Source organism: Bos grunniens, chromosome 2 (genome assembly GCF_055505025.1).
Source record: "Bos grunniens cultivar Pamir isolate PY7600 chromosome 2, Bosgru_T2T1.0, whole genome shotgun sequence".
NCBI lineage: Eukaryota > Metazoa > Chordata > Mammalia > Artiodactyla > Bovidae > Bos > Bos grunniens.
The window spans coordinates 94,928,753-94,953,841 of record NC_141166.1 but is presented as its reverse complement, the minus strand read 5'-3'; the positions used below and the strand labels follow the sequence as shown (position 1 = coordinate 94,953,841).

The window sequence follows — 25,089 nt, the reverse complement described above, 5'->3', positions numbered from 1 at the left end:
AAAACATAGCAATTTAGATGTTTCCTCTTTTCAGTTAAAGATGAGAAATAATGGTTGATTTCGCCATAGATCTTTAATTTTATGAATAAGACTGGCAGTTTCTTAGTATGAATAATGGCTACCTCTTAATTATGTATGTTCTGAATTTGGGAGAAAATAATTAAATAAAGCAGAACTTTTGCCAACATGTTAAAAAATAAGTACTCACATGCATTCTTCTAAACTTCATTTTCAAATAAATAAACACACTATCTCTATTGGAGTGTACTGGTCAAGTACTTTGATAATTTCCACTTGGGATCTGAAGCTGAGAAAGCATCTAACAATAAATAAAGCTATGATCTAGGGAAATAGTATTTCTAAATAAACAATGGTAATATGAGCCATTGTATTCCTTGAAGTTGTTAAAGCCAAGGATCAATAAGACATGGTGAATGTGAAGATGACAGCAAGCCTTAAGGACTACTAAATTATACTCTACATATTGACATAATAATTTCACATCCTTATGCAACTGTTTAGAAATACTTTTTTCTTTGATGTAATTAATATCTCAAGAGGGTTAACAGTCCCAATACTTAATTGTTCAATAAGAAGCAGTTAGAGTTTGTCTATTAACTTTTTTTTTTTTTTGAGCTAGCTTCAATTAATTCATTATATAATTAGTCTTAACAATGGATAAGCCATTCTCTCAGTAGGTTAGGAGACATTGTTGTTTAGATAATGGGTTTTATATATATTGTTTTAAAACATTAGGGTATTTCTCTATTCTCTCTCTCTCTCTTTGGTCATCTGTATGTATGTGCTCAGTTGTGTCCGACTCTTTGCAACCCTCTGCTGTAGTCCTCCAGGATCCTCTACCATGGAATTTTCCAGACAAGAATACTGGAGTGGGTTGCCATTTCCTCCTCCAGAGAATGTTCCCCACCCAGGGATTGAACCCATGTCTCTTATATCTCCTGCACTGTAGGCAAATTCTTTACCACTGAACCACTGGAAAAGCCTATCTTTCCAATCAAATGATGATTTTCCAAATTCATCTTAAAGAGCTGAACTAGTAAACTTCCTCCCCAAGTATTGTTCAGAGAATCATTTTTTAGTTGCAGGTAAGAGGTATACAACAATATGTTAAAATAAGAAGGTGATAATGCTTGTCTAGAAAACTGAAGATGTATATGATAGGTATACATGTATACCTATAGATGTATATGTGTATATTCTCAGTTAAGGACATACATATTTTAAGTGTAATTATTTCAAGTTAAGCAGATTCTTAAAATAATTTAGAAAAATGTCTCACAATTGTTAATATATTAAAATTCTCCAAATGAATCATTCATTGTATCTATAGGGAAAGTAGCTCTTTAAGGTTGGAAAATTTAAAACAGTTACCAAAACATTTTTTGGTTAGTTCAATTTTGAGCATACCCCAGTTATAAGCTACATTTAGGTAGGTATATATCTACACCTGAAGTATCAAAGCTAATACATGTTTGTCACATAGAAAATTAACAATACATATACTTTGAATATAAGAATACACAAAGTTTCAAAAAAGAATTGGTACTCTGCAAATACTTAAATTTGTCTGCGCTGACTTAAACTAGAATTAATATTTCCATTGATTCTAGGATGATCATGCTCATGATAATACATATATGTATTTGAATAAAAAGTAGATGTCTTTGAAAACCTAAAGAATGAATACATAGGTATATAATATTCTTTAATTGTTATAGGAATACACATGCTATGCTTTGGAAGATATGCTCCACATACCTGACAGGTAATGTTCTGTCTCCTTTCCTTCTATCCATTTCTCTCTGGGGAACAGGATACCAACGGAAATTCAGTTTCCAGTTAAAACCCCCATAAGTCATGTCTGACCCAGCCATGTATTCAAAGGTGTCATCACTAATCACATCAATGATGGGGCATACAACTGTCTTCCTGCAGAAAAATTAAAATCAGCTGATGTAAAAATTATAGTTTAAATGTTTCATTAACTTTTTTAAACATCATATAGCTGATACATTGAAACTTAATTATTTTGTGACTTTAATTTGCCTTTATTGTCATGTTACCCTTTTTCTCCACGGAATTACTTCCTTTTACTACATCTGACTTCAGTCTACTTTTATTCTATCATGTATAATCTAATCAAATATACTAATCGATCCTCAAGCTAATTTCCAAATGCATTCTAAGTACTAACTCAGCAGGATGAACATGGCCTATTTTTCATTAAACCTCTCCCCACAGCATGACTAGTAGACTGCTTTGATATTATGCAGCATTTCAGCTATAGCCCACTGAAAAGCAACAGTGTGCAGGGAGTGAAGGATGAATAATAGCAAATTCAATCTGGTAGCTTGACTCTCAAAGGCGATAGTTTAAAGAGATGGCTCAGAGAAAATGTTCATGGAAAAACAAACAAATGAAAACCCACAAAGAGAAGCAACAATAAAAATCATGATCATCAGTATAAGTAAATATTTCCTATGAAAGATATTAGGTTCATGACAATTTCTGAGTGAATCATCTTAGACAGCAGTTTACACAAACAATCTACATGTTTTAAAATAGGAAAAGATAAGCAACTTTAGTCTCTGGAGTTTTATGATCCATTGTTTTCTTAAAGTAAGAGGAAGAGCCAGGAGATTTGGTATTCTTTTCTTTTTTAATTTATTTTATTGAAGTAAAGTTGCTTTACGGTGTTGCTAATTTATACTATATATATCACCTTGTATAGCAAAGTGATTAAGTTATACACACATAGATTTGACATTCTTGATGGTTAGCTTTTTAGGATAAGGAACTTTGCACCATGGGAGGTCACTAGGGGTTCTTTTAATCCATGTTGCACTTTCTCTAGTCTACCTCTATTGCAAGCCTGTATGGTTTATTATGGTGTCAACCATCTGTCATCTCCAAAGTACATGTTTAAACAACTGGGCCTTGTTTATAGCTAATTCCAAAAAGTAGAGCTTGTTTTTCACATAAGATAGAAAGTAAATACACAAATATGCTCTAGAATCACCCACAGATATGGATAACAAGGAAATGCTGCCCATTATTTATTCTGGTTTTGCAACACCTATACCGCCAACGCTCAGTTTCTAATAGGTCTTATATGCCACACCATTGACCAATGTCTAGAGTCCTCTGAAATTAAAAGGTTTCAGACTTTCCTGGTGACTCAGGGTGAAGAATTCACCTGCCAATGCCACGGACATAGGTTTGATTCCAGGTCTGGGAGGATCCCAGATGCTGTGGGCCAACTAAGCCTGTGCACCACAGCTACTGAGTCAGCACTCTAGAGCCCTGGAGCCACAACTATTGAGCCCACACACTGTGACTACTGAACCCCCTTGCCTAGAGCCTGTGCTCCGCAACAAGAGAAACCACTGAAATGAGAGGCCTACACACAGCAACCAGAGAGTAGCCTCTGCTTGCCACAACTAGAGAAAGCCCATGCACAGCAGCAAAGATCCAGCACAGCCGTAAAAATAAGCAAATGAATCTTAAAAAAAAAAAAAAAAAAGAACTTAAAAGGTTTCACGTAGCCTTGGAAAAGCTTCTTGGTAACTCTGGTCCTTATAAAAACAATATCTTTCTTTCTTCATTAAATGTAATCATTTAAATTATAGGGAGATGACATTAGATCTAATAACCTTCAATAGAACTTTATTATCTAGTTATGGCAACTTTAGAACATATAAGCAAGATAAGACATTAGAGTTCATTATATGCCTATACAATCTAAATATGTTGTTAGATTAAAAAATAAATGATCTATTCATGACCATAGTGAAGCAATATTATAATCTCACTAAGTTGAATATGAAACACGTGTTTTAAAAAGCAGCATAATGTATGAAAAGCTGCTAGGAAATGCATTTAAGATGTTCCAAGTTCATTTTACTTTGCCAGCCTTACCCTCCTGTACAATACACAGAATGGAAAAATGTTATTACCCATATATTACACTCAGTAGACTAAAAGGTTCCCACTGCTTTCTTCAACTGCTATGGTTCATTTTACTGACAACCTCCATCCATCTTCCTGGCAAATACCAAATCATGCCGTTTATGTGATAGAGCTGCACTAGCTCACACAAAGCAGCCCCTGTCTTGGAGCCTTAATTAAAAACTTCAATTCTAAGTAGACCTTTCTACTGTAGGTGAAATGACTATGCAAGCAAGGTGCTATGCAATGTTTTGCTATTATTTCAGACAGCAATTGGCATAATTGTCTTCATTAGGAATGATACTCATTTATCATCAATAGTTATGAATAACTGCAAGAAATCCATTTATACTTCATAATATCACATGGGAAAAAATTGTAGATATCTATGAGGGTTTCTAATTTCTATAAAGTATTCCTGAACTTTTCAGATTTCATGATATGTCTGTACAGAATGGCAATACTATTTAAATAAGCATTCTTACAGCTGTGCTTTTCTTTAAATCATGATTTCATTTTAGTGGGGTGCATGAGTGTATATGAGTTTTTAAAGATCTTTAAGGTGGCTTTGTACTCGACTTTGATTAAGAACAGTGACTAGGTAGAGAGAAGATTGTTCTGGAAGTGGGGAGAACTAAATTGTTGTCCTCATCATTTACAATTTCTAGGACAAGCTATTTAACTCATCTGTTCCTATCATCAGATACAGAGAAGAGTATCTTTATTATCTACCTCACAGAGTGGTTGTGAAGACGAAGCTGCTTTGAAAATGTATTTTGTAAAATATACTACTATTTCTGATTGGACTGATTTCCTTCACCTATAAAATGAATATTCAGCATCTTTACTGTTTGAATTTCTTAATCAAATATTCAGGTGGGCATAAACAAACCAAGATCTTAATTAAATAAGGAGTAAGGGGACTTCTTTTTTAAAAGCTAGGAAATAAACATTCTGAAAATAGCAGCTTGGGAAGAAAAGCTTTGAGGGATAGCCATAACGGTCCTAACAAGTTCAGTCAAAATCCAGACAGACAGAGCATATGCATTCTTACCTGTCCTCCTTTATTCTTGCCAGCAAGGGCTCCAGCCATCCTAATGTGCATTCGCAGTGTGCATCCAGGAAAGTTATGACTTGTCCTTTTGAAGCAGCTGCTCCTCGAAGGCGGGCTCGTATTAACCCAGAGCGCTCTTCCATTCTAATAATTTTTACTGGCACTTCTAAATTTTTCACGTAATTCTCTAATGTTAACTTGAGAAAATCTGTAATGTGCAATTAAGAATTTATAAGGTTTTGAAACTCTTTTAAGACAGAGAAGGGAAACTACTATCTAGATGGAAATTCAACACACAGAAGCGATGGTCAACTCCTATCAACATGCTTTGCATTAGGTTAAAAAAAAAAAAGATACAGAGATTTCATCACTATCAGTGTATAGTTCATTATGACTCTATCACTTGGCTGACAAGGATAAGCTACAGTAGGAAGTTAATATACCAGACTGTAATTCATAAACTGGGCCACACTGGCAACTGCAGTCTTCTTAAATATGTTATTTTTCTTTTACCTACAATAAAAAAAGAGCCAAATACCCACTGTGTCATATAAATGTTCAGTCATATGATCAATTGAGTTGGGAAAAAAGAGAAATACTTTGGAAAGTCATTTTGGCTGATTTCTTAGGTTAGTAAGAACCAACTGGAATCATGAGGTAAACTGAAAGAATTAGTTACTTGTTTCTGGAGTGGCACTGACTAGATATACTAAAAAAAATTGATAGGTAGTTTCAGGGTTAGTATAATTACAAGGAAAATATGGATCATTACCCTGTTATCTTTTTGAACACAATAAAGCCCTATAATTAAAAAATATATATACAAGAAAAATAATTGTACCTCTTTCACTGGCATCATCTACCAAGATGACCTCAGAGAGCAGATAGTGTGGGGACCTATTTATAACACTGTAAACAGTTCTGAGGAGAGTGCTCCAAGCTTCGTTATGAAATACAATGACTACACTTGTGTTTGGGAGTTCATCAGGATAGACCCTTGTCTTGCATCTGGAAGAAAGGAAGGAAGAAGGACAAGCTATTAAGTTCATTTTTCCTTCTGATCATTGTAATAAAAATATCCATTTTGACACAAAATTAGACTCAAAAGTCCCTTATTACAACAACATTTTATGGTTATTTAAAATTATTTTCCTTTTTATATATGTTGTGGGTATTCACTTGGCACTTTGAAAATTAAATATGAATACTTACTAGTATTATTTGAACTGACTTTTTTTTTTTTTAATTTTACATTAACTCTAGGGAACAAAAGGGCATGATTTGGACACAAGTCTAAGAAAGCTAAAACAACATTATGAGACTATCAATAGAAGACCAGGTACTAAAGGAATTCATTTAGTAGATATAATTGTCTTTGTTTAGAAAAAAGAATTATTGTATAACTCAAAAATTCCTGAGAACATAAATAGACATATGTGCACAGGGCTTTGAAGCTTGTAAAACTGAGATTACTTTTCTTCTAAAATCTAGTCATGTACATTTTTCATTCTGTTGAAGAATGCCATAATTCATGTCTACTTTGAGGGAAAGATGTTGGGGTCAAGATACATTTCAAAGATTCTCAAAACAAAACAAAACAAAATCAGAGCTGACAAAAGGGTATAGGCTTCCAGAACATCTCTTGAATGTACAGAGGAATCACCTGGGGATTGGGTAACATGCAGTTTCTGGTTTAGCAGATCTAGGGTGCAGCCTGAGAATATACAGGTTTTAAAATGTTTCCAGGTGATTCAGATGCTGTTGATCCCTGGAACACACGATTAAGTAAAAGACTGCATCATAATTGTTATTAATTTTAGAACTTGATATTTTGGGGAAAAAAAAAACTTAATTTTGCTGATAAATTAAAAGAAGTCCAGATTTTGCTTTTCAAGCCATCAGACCTGTAAGGTACATTTTGATAAATAATATGCAGATATTTGGAGAAGGAAATGGCAACCCACTCCAGAGTTCCTGAATGGAGAATCCCGTGGACAGAGGAGCCTGGCGGTCTACACAGTCCATGGGGTCACAGAGAGTTGCATACAACTTGGCAACTAAACCATCATCATGCAGATGTTCTCGGTGGTCACTGCAATTTTAATGTGCAAGTGGCTCTCAGCCATATCCACTTGTCAACTTTTAGACATTTTTGTCACATATTGTTAAATCATTGTGATTATAGAGTATTTTGCAAAAATGTCACTGGGTATCCAGACAGGAATAGAAGTTTATTCACCTTATGGTATTTTTCTTGGTAAAATATGCTGAAGAGCAAGAAAATTAAAATCTTTCCATAAAGTGAAATGAACCAGATACACCCTGCCACCAATAAATGACCTAATCCTTGACACAAAATTAGCATGGTTAAAATTAGTCCCCTTCACAGGTGAGTGAAAAAAATCCAATAAAGTGTGGGCATCAAAGGCATGTAATAAAATAAATATCAACTATATGCCTGCAGAGACTCAAATCATTTTTTACAGCAGTCTAAAATAACACCTCTTCAGTGAAGTTCTCTGTAATATAGCCAGGAAAGAATGTACATATGTCTAACCATTTTTTCAGTATATATTTATTTGAATAACATTCATTAAGCATCCACACTATATAAAACATTGTGTATATAAAAAAAGTTTAAATGTAAGGTAGAAGTGGTAGGTTGATTCATAGTCATCTTTTCCCATTCTGGTAGCAAGATTAAAGTGGTTTCTACTAATATATGTCTCATCATCATTTGACTTGGTCTTCCAGGCAGTTTATCATTAAAAAAACTTAGAAAGCTGTCTTGGTAAGTCAGAAAGGTCCTCGCCGAGATTCTCCTCAAACCTCCGTTCTTCTGCCTCATCAAAACACCCCCTCACTTTCAGCATGCTGAACAAAATGAGTCATAAAGATGATTGTCATCTTCAATAAAGAAGCAAAACTGAAAAAGCAGGCTGAAATCAGTCCAATAGTCAGCAACTACTGGTTTAATCCAAGGATAATAGTCTATGGAGGCTACTTATTATCATTTGTATATAAAACATTGCTTTTAAATTAAACCTCTTGCATGTTATGCTAAATGCTAATAAAGAAAAGTGAACAAGATATTTAGTCAAATAAATAATTTATAATATAAAATAAAAGCAGATACTTAGATCCAGCTTCTCAACTTATTTCCATCATGCCTTATTTTTGTGGTTAAAAAAATCCACTAACAAATGTTAATTTTATATTCATTATATGTGACATTATAATGAACTAATTTACTAATAATACAGCTATAATATTTTGCTTAGAGAAAATTTCCACTATGTCATTATTTAATGTAGCATAAAATAAAATGTGGTTAATATTTTATTAATTCATCCTCTTTCTCCTATATAAACAGTTATTTTGCAAAAGAAACTTTGTATAATAAAATAGTTTATAGGATAGTTCTTATTATACAAATGAATCATTTTCTATGTCTGTTGATCCAGTTACTGAAGCATACAAATATATATGAACAAGAGTTCTTTTTTTATTTTTATAATCTTTAACAGATTTATGATACATTGAACTAGAATTATTGCCTATAATTCTTAAAACCTCTTGTCACCTAGGGTAACATACATCATTATTTTGTGCACCACTAGGAAAGAAAAATGTTGTCAAACCATAATAAAATGCTTTGTTATCTTGAATAGGATCTATTCAATACCTAAAGCCTATAGAAAAAGCTCTCCAATTTATTTGGACATAGATTCCCATCAATATTTTAAGCTTGCTTATACACCAGTCACACTAGTTTCTTGTTGCTTTGAAATTTCTTTCATCTATTCTAAAGGGATTTCTCTAGTTTGGGGTTGCATTGCTTAACAAATGAGAGTCATACATTTAGCATATATCTCGGTAACAAAATATTAATACAAAACAATTTCATCTTGTGAGTATCCTCCTTGGTACTATAAAACTGTGCTTGCAAACTTTTAGTGGCAAAGGAAATCTTGACAAAATTCAGATTCTGATTCTGTAGATCTGGTATGGGAATAAGGCTGTGAATTTCTAGTAAGACTCCTGGCAATGTGGACGCTGCTAGCCCTGAGTTGACATAATAAATAATTGATAATAAGGCTATCAGTCAGCTGTTGATAAGCAAGAGAAACTGTAGTCATTGCTCCAATGCTAAACATTGGCTTCATCTTATGAAATTCAATTTTTGCCACTATTTTCTTCCTTTCTTTTCATACTATAACATTTTGTTTCAACAAAGAATCATATTGCAATCTTTCTAAAGAAATATTGAATGACAAACTTCACACACAGAATATAAATAGTGCACATAACTTAGTTGAGGCTTGATTATACGAATAGCATTACCACATGCACACAGGCTTCGGGAACACTGCCTACATGACAACTGTAACTAACCATCAACTATGAAACTCATCTGGAGTGAGACACATGAAAGGTAGAAAGTGTATACTTAAAGCAGGAAAATACAGTAATTTTTTCTTTAGCCATAGAAAAGTACTTAAAGTATTGTTCGATTTTTTTAGTTTTTTTAAAAATGCTTTTAGTATCAAAGCTGGAAGAGTTTTTAAGTCAGTGATTTTTTTCATAAAAAAAATTAAAAACAAGGAAAATACAACAAGGAACCTATATAATGGGATTGGGGGAAGGTACTGAAAATAATTCTGTAGTTTTGACTTCTTTGAAAGTGAAAGTGAAGTCGCTCAGTCATGTCCAACTCTTTGCGACCCCATGGACTGTAGCCTACCAGGCTCGTCTGTCCATGGGATTTTCCAGGCAATAGTACTGGAGTGGATTGCCATTTCCTTCTCCAGGGGATCTTCCCGACCCAGGGATCGAACCCAGGTCTCCCACATTGTAGACAGATGCTTTACCATCTGAGCCACAGGGAAGTCCTATATAATGGGATTGGGGGGAGGTACTGAAAATAATTCTGTAGTTTTGACTTCTCTAATGATCTTTTAAGTGTATGCTTTTTACCTTTCATGTGTCTTACTCAGGATGAGTTTCATAGTTGATGGTTAGTTACAGTTGTCATGTAGGCAATATTCCTTAAGCTCCTGATGCTGGGGAAGATTGAAGGCAGGAGGAGAAGAGGACGCCAGAGGGTGAGATGCTTGGATGGCATCACTGACTCATTGGACACAAATTTGAGCAAGCTACTGGAGATGGTGAAGGACAGGGAAGTCTGATGTGCTGCAGTCCATGGGGTCGCAAAGAGTCAGACACAACTGAGTGAATAAACAACAGGAAGAATTTTACCACTTCAGCTTTTATCTCTCTTGCATAATCATATTAAAATGTTGTGCTGCAGTCCATGTGGTCACAAATAGTAGGATGTGACTGGGCAACTGAATGATGTACTCTGAAATGTGTGGTAGACATTGCTTGATCTACACAGCAGAGTGGGCTTCCCAGGAAGTGCCAGTGGTAAAGAATCTGCCTGCCGATGCAGGAGCCACAGGAAGCACCGGTTCAGTTCCCAGGTAGGGAAGACACCCTGCAGGAGGAAATGGCAACCCACTTCAGTACTCTTGCCTGGAGAATTCCAAGGACAGAGGAACCTGGTGTGCTACAGTCCTTGGGATTGCAAAGAGTCAGACATGACTTAGCATGCATGCCTCACAACAGAGTAAAGCTCAGAATCTCCAAAAGGTGGAATTGGAAAGGACTTTCAAAGTTGACTGGACTGAGAAGCCTGGCAGGCTACAGTCCATGGGGTCACAAACAGTCAGACATACCAGAGCAACTAACACTTTCACTTTCACTTTTCAAAGTTGACTAATCCAAATATTTATTTCACAGGATACAAATCTCAAGTCACAGAGCTACTTCAATACCCTGCATAATAAAGTAATAAATGATATGCTAATAAAGTAATTTATGATTTAATAATATTAGTAATGGTAATGATTTCTGCTCCATAATATATACTAGATCAAATGTCTTAAACGATATTGTAGGTGTCTGAAAATTTGAAAAAAATTTCTACGTACTTTAAAAAATAAGTTATATATTTATAAATATATATATTTATAAAAAGAGAAGTAGATTCCCTAGGATCATTTAATTAAAACTAAGTATAGAAAGTCAGCTATCACTGAAATTATTTATATATGGATCAAATACTCAGCTATCTGTCTTTTGAAGACATTATTTATCTTTTATGTAAACATCTAAATAGAATTGGAAATTTTGACATAATTGTGAGAGCACAATGTATATGTAATTAACTTTGAGAGTAAATGTGTCAGACTGCAATAGCAATTTTAATCAATTTGAAAGATATCTGATACCCAATACTCAAATTGAGCTCCTGGAATCTGGTATTCCAATAAGATCATAAGCTTTATCCTAGCAGAATTTCATATTTGCATTATATTTTGACATTCTAAATCTATAATACTTGAAAGAAAATCAAAGTTTATTTCCTTTTAATTCCGTAATTATCTGTCACTCTAAATCTTGGCTGCACATCAGAATCATCCCATAAGAATGAAAAAAAAAAAAAACTGGTATGTGGGTTTTATCCTCAGAGATTCTGATTTAGGTGTCTGGATGTGCCTATGTTGATAATAAGATTAAAAAGAAATCTCTCCTGGGCATTCAAATGTGCAGCCAAAACAGATCAGTTACCCAAATTTATTTAACAGAACCACTGATATGACACATATATATACATCAATATACAATTTTGCTTACATCAACATTTTAAAATAGGATATATAATGTTAGTATCTTTTTCTATGTTTATGAACTAAAATAAGTCATTATTTCCTTTCAGTATAAATACTGGAGTCAGAAAGTCTTCTCTACTTCATTTACAATCTCCTCTGTCATCTGGATATATACTAATGCTTATCCAGTTTTCTGTGCATCAGCTGTTGACTTATAAATGTAGGAGAAATAAATGCAACTGCTCTTCTTTGGAGAGAATATGGTGATAGAATCACATTTCCTCCCTGTGGAACATGGAAATACAGTGAGATAGTGTTCCTATTTACCATCTTTCCCCTTGGCTATGTCCACATTAGAGAAACATAGATTGTTACAATTTGATTTTATCCTTTTCAAAGCTATATTGATGTTTTCATATAAGCTACTGAACACAACACACCACATCAAAGAAAGAAAAATTGACTATAAGATGAGAATGTGAAATCACAAAGGATCCATAATTACACAGTGGTTTAGTTAGACACAATCCATTTAGGACTCCAAACAAAGGCTGTCAACATTGTAGTTTGCATGACTTGTTGAAATGCGGCTCAGTGAGTCAGTGGCTACTTTTAACTGGCTCAAACAAAGATTAATAACAGTAATTTAAAATGAAGACTTACAATATAAGTCCTCTCTATACTTCTTATTTTTAAGAGCTGTAGGAATTGTATTGAACCTTTCAGAATTATGGGTGGTTTCAAAGTTTCCCAATTCCTTAACATTTATATTCACAGAAAGAAATTTCATCATTTTCTAATGCATCCAGGCAACAAAAGCCTGGGCAACAGGAAAGTGATTCTTTCATAACTGAAAGCTTGGAGCCTCAAGTAAAATGAAGCACTTAATTTTGCAAGGTATCCTATATGTTTCTTTGTATACACATTGTGTTAAACCTTCCAAAAGTTAAGTTCCTATAATCATAATTACTTGACTAATTAAAAAAAATTTTTTTTACAAAGTGTTAGTTACTCAAGTGTATCTGGCTCCTTATCCTGTGGAATGTAGCCAGCTAGACATCTCTGTCCATGGAATCCTCCAGGCAGAATATTGGAGTGGGTAGCCATTCCCTTCTCCAGGGGATCTTCCCAATCTAGGGATCAAACTCAGGTCTCCTGCATTGCAGGCAGATTCTTTACCATATGAACCACCAAGGAAGTTGATAAACACTTGCCACAAACACCTTTGTTTTAAATTCATGTAGACTTGGGCTCCCCAGGTGGTGCTAGTGGTAAAGAACCTGCCTGCTGATGCAAGAGGCATAAGAGACACGGGTTTGACCCCAGGGTTCGGAAGGTCCCTTGAAGGAGGGCATGGCAAACCACTTCAGTGTTCATGCCTGGAGAATGCCCTGGACAGAGGTGCCTGGAGGGCTACAGTTCATAGGGTGGCAAAGAATCAGACAGGACTGAAGTGACTTAGCACACAGCATGAATAGACCTTGTATTCATCCTTGGCCTATTTGCTGTCATATCCATTCCTTGATCTTGTTTTCTTTGATGTATTGGGGTGGGCATAACAGGAGGGTTACTGAGCAGGACTTTTTCCCAGGACTCTTCTGCTTGTCGGTTTCTGTATGAAACATGCCATGAGGACCCTAGGTAGGGAGTGCTATGCAGGAAAAAGGAGGAACAGGGAGCTTCTTTCTACTTCCCTAATCCCAGAGAAGACTACTCAGCCCCCTTCTGCAATCCTGCACTTCATGTATGACTCAATCATTTTCCTCATTATACACTTTCACAATAAATACAACTAATACAATAGACTAGGAGATTTTTTAACAAGAGGAGGTTAATCTTATTTGTCTCTCTCTTCGGAAGGTAGTATTCTGCAAGTCACAAAATATATTTTATAAGATGTTGATGAATGAAAACTTGACAAGGCAGGCTATTGTATTAATCAGTAGATTGATGTCCCAATCATAATTCTATACTATTATAATCTGTACTAGAGGTGTAGAAATGCCAAGTTTTCTACATCTTTTTTATATTTTCAGTTGGTTTTGGTTTTTAAGCTTGTAGAGCCAGGACAAATAAATGAGTAAGGGTTAGGGAAGGGAAAGAATGTAAGAAAATTGGTCTACAAGTCATTCTATTATAACACATTCCTCTTGAACATAAGTGGCATCATTCTATTTTGATATATTTGAGAAGGCTCTGTATCTGGAAATTCTATGTTTACATCTTCATTTTGCCATTCAGGATCTGTGAGCAAACTCCTGAAGTTTCAGTTTTGTCATCAAATTGGAGTAAAACTGCTTGCTATATCTATATTCTGGGGTTTTTGAAGAAATTAATAAAATCATTAAGGAATTATATGAATGTAATTTTTATTATATTCTTATATTATAAAGCACTATATATGAGATGGGCTTCCCTGGTGGCTCAGATGGTAAAAAATCTGCCTGCAGTGCAGGAGACCCAGGTTTGATCCCTGGGTCAGGAAGATCCCTTGGAGAATGTAATGGCAACCCACTCCAGTATTCTTGCCTGGAGAATTCCAAGGACAGAGGAGCCTTGCAGGCTACAGTCCATGGAATCACAAAGAATTGGATATGACTGAGTGACTAACACACACATATATAAGATATTATAGGTAAGGTCTTATAATTACTTGGCTCAGCCTTACTGCTGATAGGATTCTGATCACAGCCATGTTAACTCGCCTTTTATTCTTAGTTTCTGTGCCAAGCATCTGTTTTATTCTTCATTTTCAATGCAGCTTCAATAGGTTTGGTGCCTAGACCATCCTGGCTTGAAAACTGCTTTACTTCTTTGTCCAGTGTAGCAGTGTGGAGTCAAGGTCCTGCCACTTTCCCTTTTAGTTCTTTAAAGTCATTTATTGTTGTAATCAGAAATTTCTGTGGCTGGCTGTGACTGTCTGCTATTAAATCTTCCTGCTCCCTTACCTTAATCTCTGCTTATTATTTTCTGCTAGAAGATCTCTAAAGGTGAATTTCTGCTGAGATCTCTGCCTGTTGCCTGCTCTTCAATACCCATTAGTTAAGTCTGTTAACTTGTGTTCTGTCCTATTACCAAAGCTGGAATAGCTCCCCACAACTTCCTTCACCCTATAGTGAATCTGATTATCAAAACTTGCATTCCTCATCTAGGGTTAGGCCATCTCCTCCTGTAGTCAAACCCTGATTTAAGAAAAGAAAAAGCATCATAAGAAAGAAGTACTAAGCATTAAACATTTATTGAACACTTAATTACATAGCAGACATTGTGCTACATGTTTTCTATGGATCATCTCATTTGACCTTGACAACAAACTGATATCTGCAATGACACAGGTTAAATATCAGAACTAAGAGAAGGCTATGAACTTATAAATGGTTTCATGCTTCAAAAAAATTCCAGAAAATAAAACTATTCAAACAATTAATTGGTCAAAAAAATTCACTTATTAGGGAGACTAGGTTATTTGGTTGTCTTCTCAGAACAATATATAGAGAGACTGCTTGCTTATCAGTTGACCTCAAAACTTTCCCTCAATATACCCACCAGTATTAAACTACTACATCACACACTGATGTCAACTACAAATTGGCACTTACCAAGAGCATTGCCAATGACTGAACAACAACGGCGTTTGCCATCTGCCTCTGTGGAGATTGAACCCCTTGCTGCTACAGCTACTGACCTTCAACAACCCCTGAGGGATCAGGGTGGAGTGAGGCACTCTGTGCTCCAGGGAATCTGATGGGACAGGTCTTTAGAGTGTTGGATGTTTTTAGGAACAGATTTTATGATCTCAATCCTTGCATCTCCTCATATCTAGAGAAGCACTAAATCGCTTCATGGTGACATCAGATCCTCATGACTAACAAAAAACCTTTTGCAAAATAAGTGCTTAATGGTATTGAACTCCCCCTTCACTAAAACTTTATATATTGACCTTCCCTTCTCGGAGCTATCTGAGATGCTGTCTCCCAGGCTTCCATCATCATTTTGTCCCAAATAAAATTTAACTCTCAACTTGTGCATCTTTTTAGTTGCCACTAACCAGTCTCAATAAGATTCCTGCATTAAAAGACCTGTCTTAATCCACTTAAACCCAGACTCCCAATCTCTATAAATATCTATATTTGCTTCCCTTTCCTCAACTTCTAGAACTGTTTGTTAAGGTGGTGGATATTCTGGTGATCTTCTATGGACTCTTCATAATACTCTTATAAAAATAATTAAGAATTATATGTTATATAATCATATAATTATTCTTAAAATAATTATAACTACAATCCTTATAAGATTCCAAATTACTCCCATTTGATAATGACAATCTGAACATCAGTTAAGTAACTTGCTTTAAGTGACAGACATGGGTTTCAAACCCTGGAAATCTGATATTAAGTTACATAATTTAAGTTACATTAAGTTAGAAAGAGAAAAAAAATACCATATATTAATGCATATACATGGATCCTAGAAAAACGGTACTGATGAACATAGAGAACAGAATAATGGACACGGAGGAGGAAGAAGATGCCGGGAAGAAGACAGGGGAAGAATTGAGGAGTAGTATTGTTATATGTACACACTACTGCTCTGGGTCTCTTGAGTTTGGATGCCTTTTTGTTCACCATCTCATAGGCAAGACTTCAGTCTCCATGACCTTCAGTGACTTCCAAAGGGCAGAACAGTTACTAGTCAAAGGAAGAGCAACTACAAAACCACCTGAGGCTAGATTAAGTGGATCAGAGAGGCTCATCACGATTAGAAGACCTAACCCCTAAAACCCTGCATAGAACCTCAGTTTGGAAAATTTCCAGAAGAAAAAAAGCATGAGAGAATGTTACTCCCTTGAACCTTATCACATATCCCTGCCTGACTATATAACCTCACCTTACTCACCTAGGAAGGGACACAGTTCTTGAGGCACGAGCATACTGTGCCTTCACCTAGCAAAGTAATAAAGCCACTCTTTCCTTCTCCTCCAAGACTCTATTTCCATATTTCTATTTGGCACAAATGCAAATAGAGCCAAGATTTTGGCAACACTGATGTTGGCTACATGTTAGCAAGGTAATAATGCTCAAAATCTTTCAAGTTAGGATTCACAGTACCTGAACTGAGAAATTCCGTATCTACAATCTGGATTTAGAAAAGTTAGAGGAACCAGAGATCAAATTGTTGTTGATCCACTGGATCATAGAAAAAGCAAGAGAAATACAGAAAAATATCTACTTCTGCTTCACTGACTACGCTAAAGCCTCTGATTGTGTAGATCACAACAAACTGGGGAAAATTCTTCAAGAGATGGGAATTCCAAACCACCTGACCTGCCTCCTGAGGAAAGTATATGCAGGTCAAGAAACAACAGTGAGAACAGGACATGGAACAACAGACTGCTTCCAAATTAGAAAAGGAGTACATCAAGGCTGTATATTGTCACCCTGCTTATTTAACTTCTATGCAGAGTACATCATGAGAAATGCTAAGCTGGATCAAGCACAAGCTGGAATCAAGATTGCCGGGAGATATATCAATAACCTCAGATATGCAGATGACACCACCCTTATGGCAGAAAGTAGAGAGGAACTAAAGAGCTTCTTGATGAAAGTGAAAGAGGAGAATGAAAAGGCTGGCTTAAAACTCAACATTCAAAAAACTAAGATCATAGCATCTGGTTCTATCACTTCATGGCAAATAGGTATAGAAACAATGGTAACAGTGACAGACTATTTTTGGGCTCCAAAATCACTACATATGGTGACTGCAGCCATGAAATTAAAAGATGCTTGCTCCTTGGAAGAAAAGCTATGACAAAACTAGAGAGCATATTAAAAACAGAGACATCCCTTTACCGACAATGGTCTGTATAGTCAAAGCTATGGTTTTTCCATTAGTCATGTATGGATGTGAGAGATGGACCATAAAGAAGGCTGAGTGCCGAAGACTTGATGCTTTTGAACTGTGGTGTTGGAGAAGACTCTTGAGGGTCCCTTGGACTGCAAGAGGATCAAACCAGTCAATTCTAAAGGAAATCAATCCTGAATATTCTTTGGAGGGACTGATGCTGAAGCTAAAGTTCCAATACTTTGGCCACCTGATGCAAAGAGCTGACTCATTTGAAAAGACACTGATGCTGGGAAAGGTTGAAGGCAGAAGGAGCAATGGCATCACTGACTCAATGGTTTTGAGTTTGAGCAAGCTCCAGGGGATGGTGAATGACAGGGAAGCCTGGCATGCTGCAGTTCACAGGGTTGTAAAGAGTTGTACATGACTGAGCAACTGAATGACAACAAATCTCAGCTAAAAACATGCACAACCTGAGAGCTGCAAGTTAAGTTTTATTGGGGCAAAAGGAGGACGGAAGCCTGGGAGACAGCACCCCAGATAGCTCTGAGAGGCTGCTCCATAGAGGTAGTGAAGGAAGGTCAATATGTAAGATATTGTGAAGGAGGAGTTCAGTGAAATCAAACACTTATTTTACAAAAGGTTTTCTGCTCTTCATGAGGATCTGATGTCACCATGAAGGCAATTAATGCTTTTTTAGATGTGAGAAGATACAAGGATTGGGATCATGAAACCAGGTACTGAAAATACCTAACTATCTAAAGACCTGTTTCAATAGTTTTCTGGAACACTGAGTGCCTCACTTTCCATTCTAAATTCCCCTCAAGGAGTGTCAAAAACCAGCAACTGCAGCAGCATAGGTAGATGGCAAATGCCTTTGTTGTTGTTACTTTGTTTGTTCAGTCCTTAAGTTGTATCTGACTCTGTGCAGCCCCACGGACTGCAACAAGAGAATTCAAAAAAACTATCTATTCCTGCTTCATTGACTATGCTAAAGCCTTGACTCTGTGGATCATAAGAATGTGTGGAAAATTTTTAAAGAGATGGGAATACCAGACCACATTACCCATCTCCTGAGAAATCTGTATGTAGGACAAGAGGCAGCAGCTAGAACCAGAACAGACTGGTTCAAAACTGGGAAAGGAATACCTCAAGGCTGTATAAGGTCACCCTGCTTATTTAACATACATTCAGAGTGCATGTGTGCGTGCTAAATTGCTTCAGTCGTGTTCTATTCTTCATGACCCTACGGACCATGACCTGCCAAGCTTCTCTGTTCATGGGCTTCTTCAGGCAAGAATTCCAGAGCCATTTGTAGTGCCCTCTGCCAGGGGATATGGAGAGTTAAATACAAGATTGTAAAGAGATTATATTCCCCCAAAATCTGCTAATGTACCTCTTTCTTGATAAGATAAGGCCCTTTCTCATTTAGGGAAGAAACTGCCTTCAGTTAGGTAGAATTCTTAGATAAGGTACTTGTAGAAGCAGACAAGGAGCCTGAAGGTGTGCCTTCCAGGAAAACAGTAACTGCTTTGAATGAGACAAGGGGAAACTTTACTTTGCTCCATGAAGGTGGGCACTTGAAGTGGGAAAGATTAAAGCTAAGAGGAAACAGGAACTGGGGAGAGGAAATGAGCAAGTAAAATGATGAGAGGCAAAAGTGACCTGTGGACTTTCCTCAGGATGTAATAACTGTAAGAGATTTTAAAGATGAGGCTCAGATGGTAATCTGCCTACAATGCGGGAGACCCAGGTTCAATCTCTGGGACAGGAAAATCTCCTAGAGAAGGAAATGGCAACCCACTCCATTATTCTTGCCTGGAAAATCCCATGGACGGAGAAATCTGGTAGGCTACAGTCCATAGGGTCGCAAAGAATTGGACACGACTGAGCGACTTCACTTTCACTTTTCACTTTATGTCTAAAGTAGGGCTTTCCTAGGGACTCAGGTGGTAAAGAATCCACCTGCAATGCAGGAGACCTGAGTTTGATCCTTGGGTCAGGAGGATCCCCTGGAGAAGAAAACAGCTTACCCACTCCAGTATTCTTGACTGGAAAATCCCATGGACAGAGGATCCTGGTGGGTTGCAGTCCATGGAGTTGCAAAGAATTATACTTGACTGAGCAACTAACATTATGTCTACATTTGACTACAGTGTTATAATGCATTATAACTTCACCCTCTATCATCCATTAAATCTGTCCTACTAATAAATGCACTGTGTTGGTGATTACATAAGTTTATCTCTCATTTAAGAAAGAAGACAGGTATAGTATCTGGATTGGATTTTGAGAAAGAAAAAGCAGTCACAAAAGAGTAAGTCCCCCAGGGAACTGAATCAATCTTGGAAAGACTGTTCTTTAGGGTTGAAGCTAACTTATCTTGACTTTAACAGATTGGGTACACTAAGTTGATATCTGATTTATATTAAAAAATAAAACTTATTTTAGATCTCTTTCTACCAAATAAGTGGCAACCATATACTCCTACCAGTGTTACTTGAATGTTAATAGTTGCTAAACAATCTCTTTTTTTCCAGTACATAAAAATAAGTATTGTACAATAAAGTTTTATATTCTTTCTATTGTGTAGAACTCTAATTTTGGAAATGAACTATAATTCAACTCTGTATCTAAAAGCAAAAGAATACCATTCAAGTAGGTCTTATGGCCTTTGTTGTTTTGAAACATGAATTTAGAAGCTTGTTCTCTTTCTGTGAGCTCTGAATATAATTCTTTCATGTTATTGAAAGTACTTAACAATGAGTTGTCTAAAATGTGTTTCTTGAATGCGGTAACTATAATTAAAGTGACTTTGCAACAAAATCACTCAGTTTTGTCTTTTATAAGCTTAAACTTTCACATTTGCTAGTAAAATAACACTGACTTCAATGTGCATGGAATTAGGAACAAGCTTTACCTCCACCCTCATTTACGGCCTCATTCAAGTCAACGGACCACTCTGAGCCTTGTGGTTTTCACTTCTCTGAGATAATAAAACTACCACACAGGTTGGCAGACAGGACTCTGATTTTGACATGATGATGATGATGTTGACATCATGAGTCATCAATCCCGATGAGTCCTCCTTCAGCATCTTTCTTATTCTTCGCTGCTACTATGTCTACATAGATGATCATCACCCTTTCTCTCAGTTATTGCATGGAACCAATACGGTGCATTTAGGGGACATTTTGACTCTTAAAGTGTATCCCTCTCATAGCAGACCAGAATGCAAATCTAAGCATTTATTTATTCAAATATTTTGATGGCTCTTAATTGTCTAATGTTAAATTCTATAAAAATTCTTCCTGGCTTAGTGTCACATATATTACCTTCTCTTCTTTAACTCCTTTAACTCCTCAGCAATATCGAACATCTTAAAGTTCCTTCAGGAAACATAGCTCTCTCATGCCTTCATCTTTTTCAGTCTCTAGAATTCCTTGTATTTGGATTGCTGTCTTCCCTGAAGTGTTCACACACATTATTCACCATAGGGCTCAAGTCACACTTCCTCAATGAAACCATATTTCCTCCCAGGACATCCAACTGCTCACTCACCTAAACTCCCAGAACATTTTATACATTTATCTCCCTTCCCTCCTCTATAACATTTTTTTCATATCAAGAATGGAGTCATTCTGAAGTGTGTGGAAAACTCTCTATGGTACTGTAGCTACTATTTTAAGAAAAGGTTTGAAATGTTCCCAGAAAAGATTCTTTTCTTCTCAGTATTCTTCTAAAGAGACTTTCTAGCTAAATAATTCTCTGAATCTAAAATATTCACTTGCTTATCAAATACACACACACAGACACATATTATAAAACATTCTTGAGGAAAGATAGAGTTATAGATAATAAAAGAAAGTTCAGTTGGTGAAGTGGGGCTTTATATGCAGAATGAATCATGATGGATAGTGTTTTCAGGCAAAACTCTGTGTCAAGAGGTGAAGTGCTGGCAAGGGGAGAAAGCATTGCCATGGGGCACCCAGCAACAGGCAGAAGACAGATACTAACAGAAAATTGGTAATATTTATGGGACCTAGTATCAAGGAACAAGGATCAAATCTAGGGGATGAATTCAGATTTGGAAGAACTCAATATCTGAAAGCTTAGAGAAAGTAAAGAACTCACTCGTAAAAAAAAAAAAAAAGTTTTCTGCTTTATTGCGCCAAACATATTAATACACAAGTACAGGAAATGTGCTCAGTTTATGGATTAGAGGATAATATACGAATTAGATCTTAGGATCAAAATGGTAATTGTGGTGATACACAGGATCAGGCAAAATGTAAAACAGAGTTTTCAACTAGAATTAGGGCCACAACTAGTTCATGCTTTGTGTGGTTAGAAGAATGTGTGAGTCCTGGACAGTGGAATCGTGCCACCACAAACTTAAAAGCAAATTAGGCTTTTGTGCCCAGAAAGAGGCCCTCTTTCTTCCAGTGAGACACAGCCCTCACCAAGGTGGAAAACATGGTTAGAAGACCGCACCACTCACTCCTTCAGGTGGGTGACTGTGCCGTGCGCACAGCAGACCACCCTACAGGCGTGCCCTAAGCCTTGAAACATTTCACATATCCAGATTTACAGAGATGACTAGTTCTATTTTCAGAAGCACAGTTGTATCTTTAGAACTGGGGGTAGAATGAATAGTGGGGCAGAAAATCAGACAGGTAATTGTACTTTATTTGAATGGGGTCAATGTGGAGAGCCTATCTATATGAAGTAAAGTATGGGGGCTTTGTGAGAATTCATTTTTTTTCACTTTGGCTTAGACGGTATCTTCATTTATTTTTAGCTTTCTTTACTATTAGGCACTTTATATCTATATATCTATCTATATTTACTTATAAAATACATGTTATAGTCAATAATACTCTAAGAAATTAAATAGCATAGATTTCTAACACTAAAGAAATGCTTCAGGGAATAATTATAAGTTGTTCCCTATCACAGAACTTAAACACCATGTTATATATTTTTACAAAAATATTTTAAATCCATGAATGAGAACAAAATTAAGATCAAAGTCTCATGTGTGAAACAAGTGAAGAAATCAAACAGAAACCAAGCTTCATTATCTATTAAGATAAAATTAAAAAAATATCAAATAGCAATGGCAAGGCTTAATCATTACCAAATTAAGTATCAATTAAAAGACTACACACATCATGAATTTCTTTTCTTTTATATTTCTCCCACCCATTTTAAAATGAGAAATACTTCCTTTTCTCTCTGTATTATTTCTCATTAAGTACATCCATTTCTATCGATGGCAACAATATGCACATCATTTTGGGAGAAGAGAGTTTTGTCTGATTTTTCCACATCTTTAGACTCAGGTCAACATTTGGGGGCAAGAGTACAACTGAAGAAATGCTTTGTAATTCATAGTGCACCATAACAGGAGGCTCATGATGCTGATTTATGTTACTACTAATATAATGTTGACTACTTGAATAGAGTGGAGTCTGCCAGGCTTCCCTAATGTATGGTGCTTTCCTATTGTAACAATAAGTACCTTGTGAGGAGACTACTTGAGATTTTGTAAAATGTTTTGTCTTTATCAAAATTTAACTCCTAATTATATCAGCCAAGCCTATAATATACATGCATAGTGGTCTCAGTAAATTTCTAGGTGTAACATAGCTGATTTAAAGGTAAATGCAGACACAATTTTATAACATATTGACAAATCTCTGGACTATAAAAGCTGTACCAATTTGCTTTCTCATCTCAGTGCTTGACAGTTTTGTTTTCCTGTAGTTTTGCTAACAGAATGTGCTACCAAACTTAAAAATTTTTACCAGTCTGATGGGTGGGTAAAAATATCTCAGTCACTTTAACATGCATTTCTCTAACTAGGAATGAAGTCAAACATTCTTCAATGTGTTTAGTATGTTTAAAAGTCAACTTTCTGTGTGTGTGTGTGTGTGTGTGTGTGTGTATGAATGAATATCTGTTCTAGTTTTTTGCCCATTTTTGCTTTGAAGGTGTTTTGTTTCTTTGCTTCTTTGTTTTCTTTTGTGTCCCTGGAATTTTCAGAAATTTTTAATTATAGAAATAATGATTCTTTTATCTATTATATACCTGCTGATATTTTCTATCAGTTTGATACTTGTATTTTTATTCTACTTATATTTTTCCATGTGAAAGGCTTTTTATTATATGTGTTCAAATGTACTGCTATATTCTTTCATGCATATGAATTATAACGAAAAATATATCATTTCTCTCTGCCAAGGTTATAAAGGAATTCAGGTTGTTTTGTTTTTTTGTTTTTTTTTAAATTTAGATTGCTGATTGACATGGTACTTATGCTTTAGTATGGAGTGAGGAATGGATCCAATTATATATTTTTCCAAATGACTAAACAATTATTATTATTACGACCAGGACAGTGATTTTAAGATGTCACATTGTTATCTCAAACATCCATTTATTCTTGTTATTTATCTCTATGCATCCTATTTCATTTCCTTTTATGCATGACCCACTATTGCACTCTTTTATTTATAGAGCTTTATACTATGTTTCATTCAATAGTAAGCCTAGTTCTCTCTTACAGCTTTATTTTTGGCATTGTTATCCTGGTATGTTTATTCTCTGTGTGAGTCTCTCTATCCATCTTATGTTAATGAATTTCAAAGTATCAGTATACTTCCCATTAAATTTTGAAGTATAATTATTAACTAGAGTTTGATTTTTAATTGTTTTTCTTAGTTTTTTCTTTTAGTGAAAAATTTAAATACTATGAAGTATATATATTGCATGTGTTCTTCTGTATAACACATTATATTCTCTCTCAATCTCTCTCTTCACACACATGCTCACACAGTAAAAAAAAAAAAAAATTAAACTTCTTGTTTTATCTAAAATATCTGAAGAACAACCTTATTACCAAGCATCTTCTGAATTGCAAAGAATACCTAAAGTCAAAGCAATTTCCATATATCAATTCCTCCCTTCTCATCATTAACATCTCATAAATGCCCAGAGCCTCAATTGTTATTGCTAAATGTAACATAAAATATCATGCTTCAGTGACTGCAAGCAATATCAAAATGTCACATATATCTATTCTAAATTTCAATATAATGTTAGTTGAGAGCAGCTATTACTATTAAAGAATGAGAATCCTGGATGATAAATACTTTACCTGTAATAAGATAATTTCCAAATGATTTATTAAAAATGAAGTAATCAATTCAAGCAAAGTAGATCACTATTCATCTACAATTACTTAGTGAAGAGAAATAGTGACTATAATTACTATCAAATAGGTTCAGTATCTGTCCAGTAGCCATTACATGTTGTTGATATCTATTTTATTAAGGTATCTAAAACATGGTACATGTTCATTACTTTCTTTATTAAAAGAATTCAGATCTGTAATATATTAAGAAAGGACTAAAAAACAAATTAAATATAAGTATAATGTGTTTTTCTTTTAAATCATATGCAAGATTTAATATCACGTAATTCAATACTTTATGGTAAAAACATTTATACTTTTATATGCTAAAGAAATTATAGATATTATCCTCA

General features: G+C 35.4%; 1 protein-coding gene across 32 annotated transcripts in view; it reads right to left on the bottom strand.

Moving 5' to 3' along the window:
- The window catches only part of GALNT13 (polypeptide N-acetylgalactosaminyltransferase 13), a 943,716-nt gene that overhangs the window by 243,433 nt on the left and 675,194 nt on the right, over positions 1–25,089 (bottom strand). For all 32 annotated transcript variants that reach the window (XR_015151979.1, XR_015151977.1, XR_015151981.1 and 29 more), the window contains 3 exons: positions 5,865–6,031; positions 5,024–5,231; positions 1,780–1,950 (listed from right to left, as the gene is read on the bottom strand). Coding sequence is in view for 29 of the 32 variants with exons in the window: in XM_086368825.1 (XP_086224951.1) it covers positions 1,780–1,950; positions 5,024–5,231; positions 5,865–6,031 (546 nt within the window). In the remaining 3 variants the exon portion in view is untranslated. The remainder of the gene's footprint in view (positions 1–1,779; positions 1,951–5,023; positions 5,232–5,864; positions 6,032–25,089) is intronic.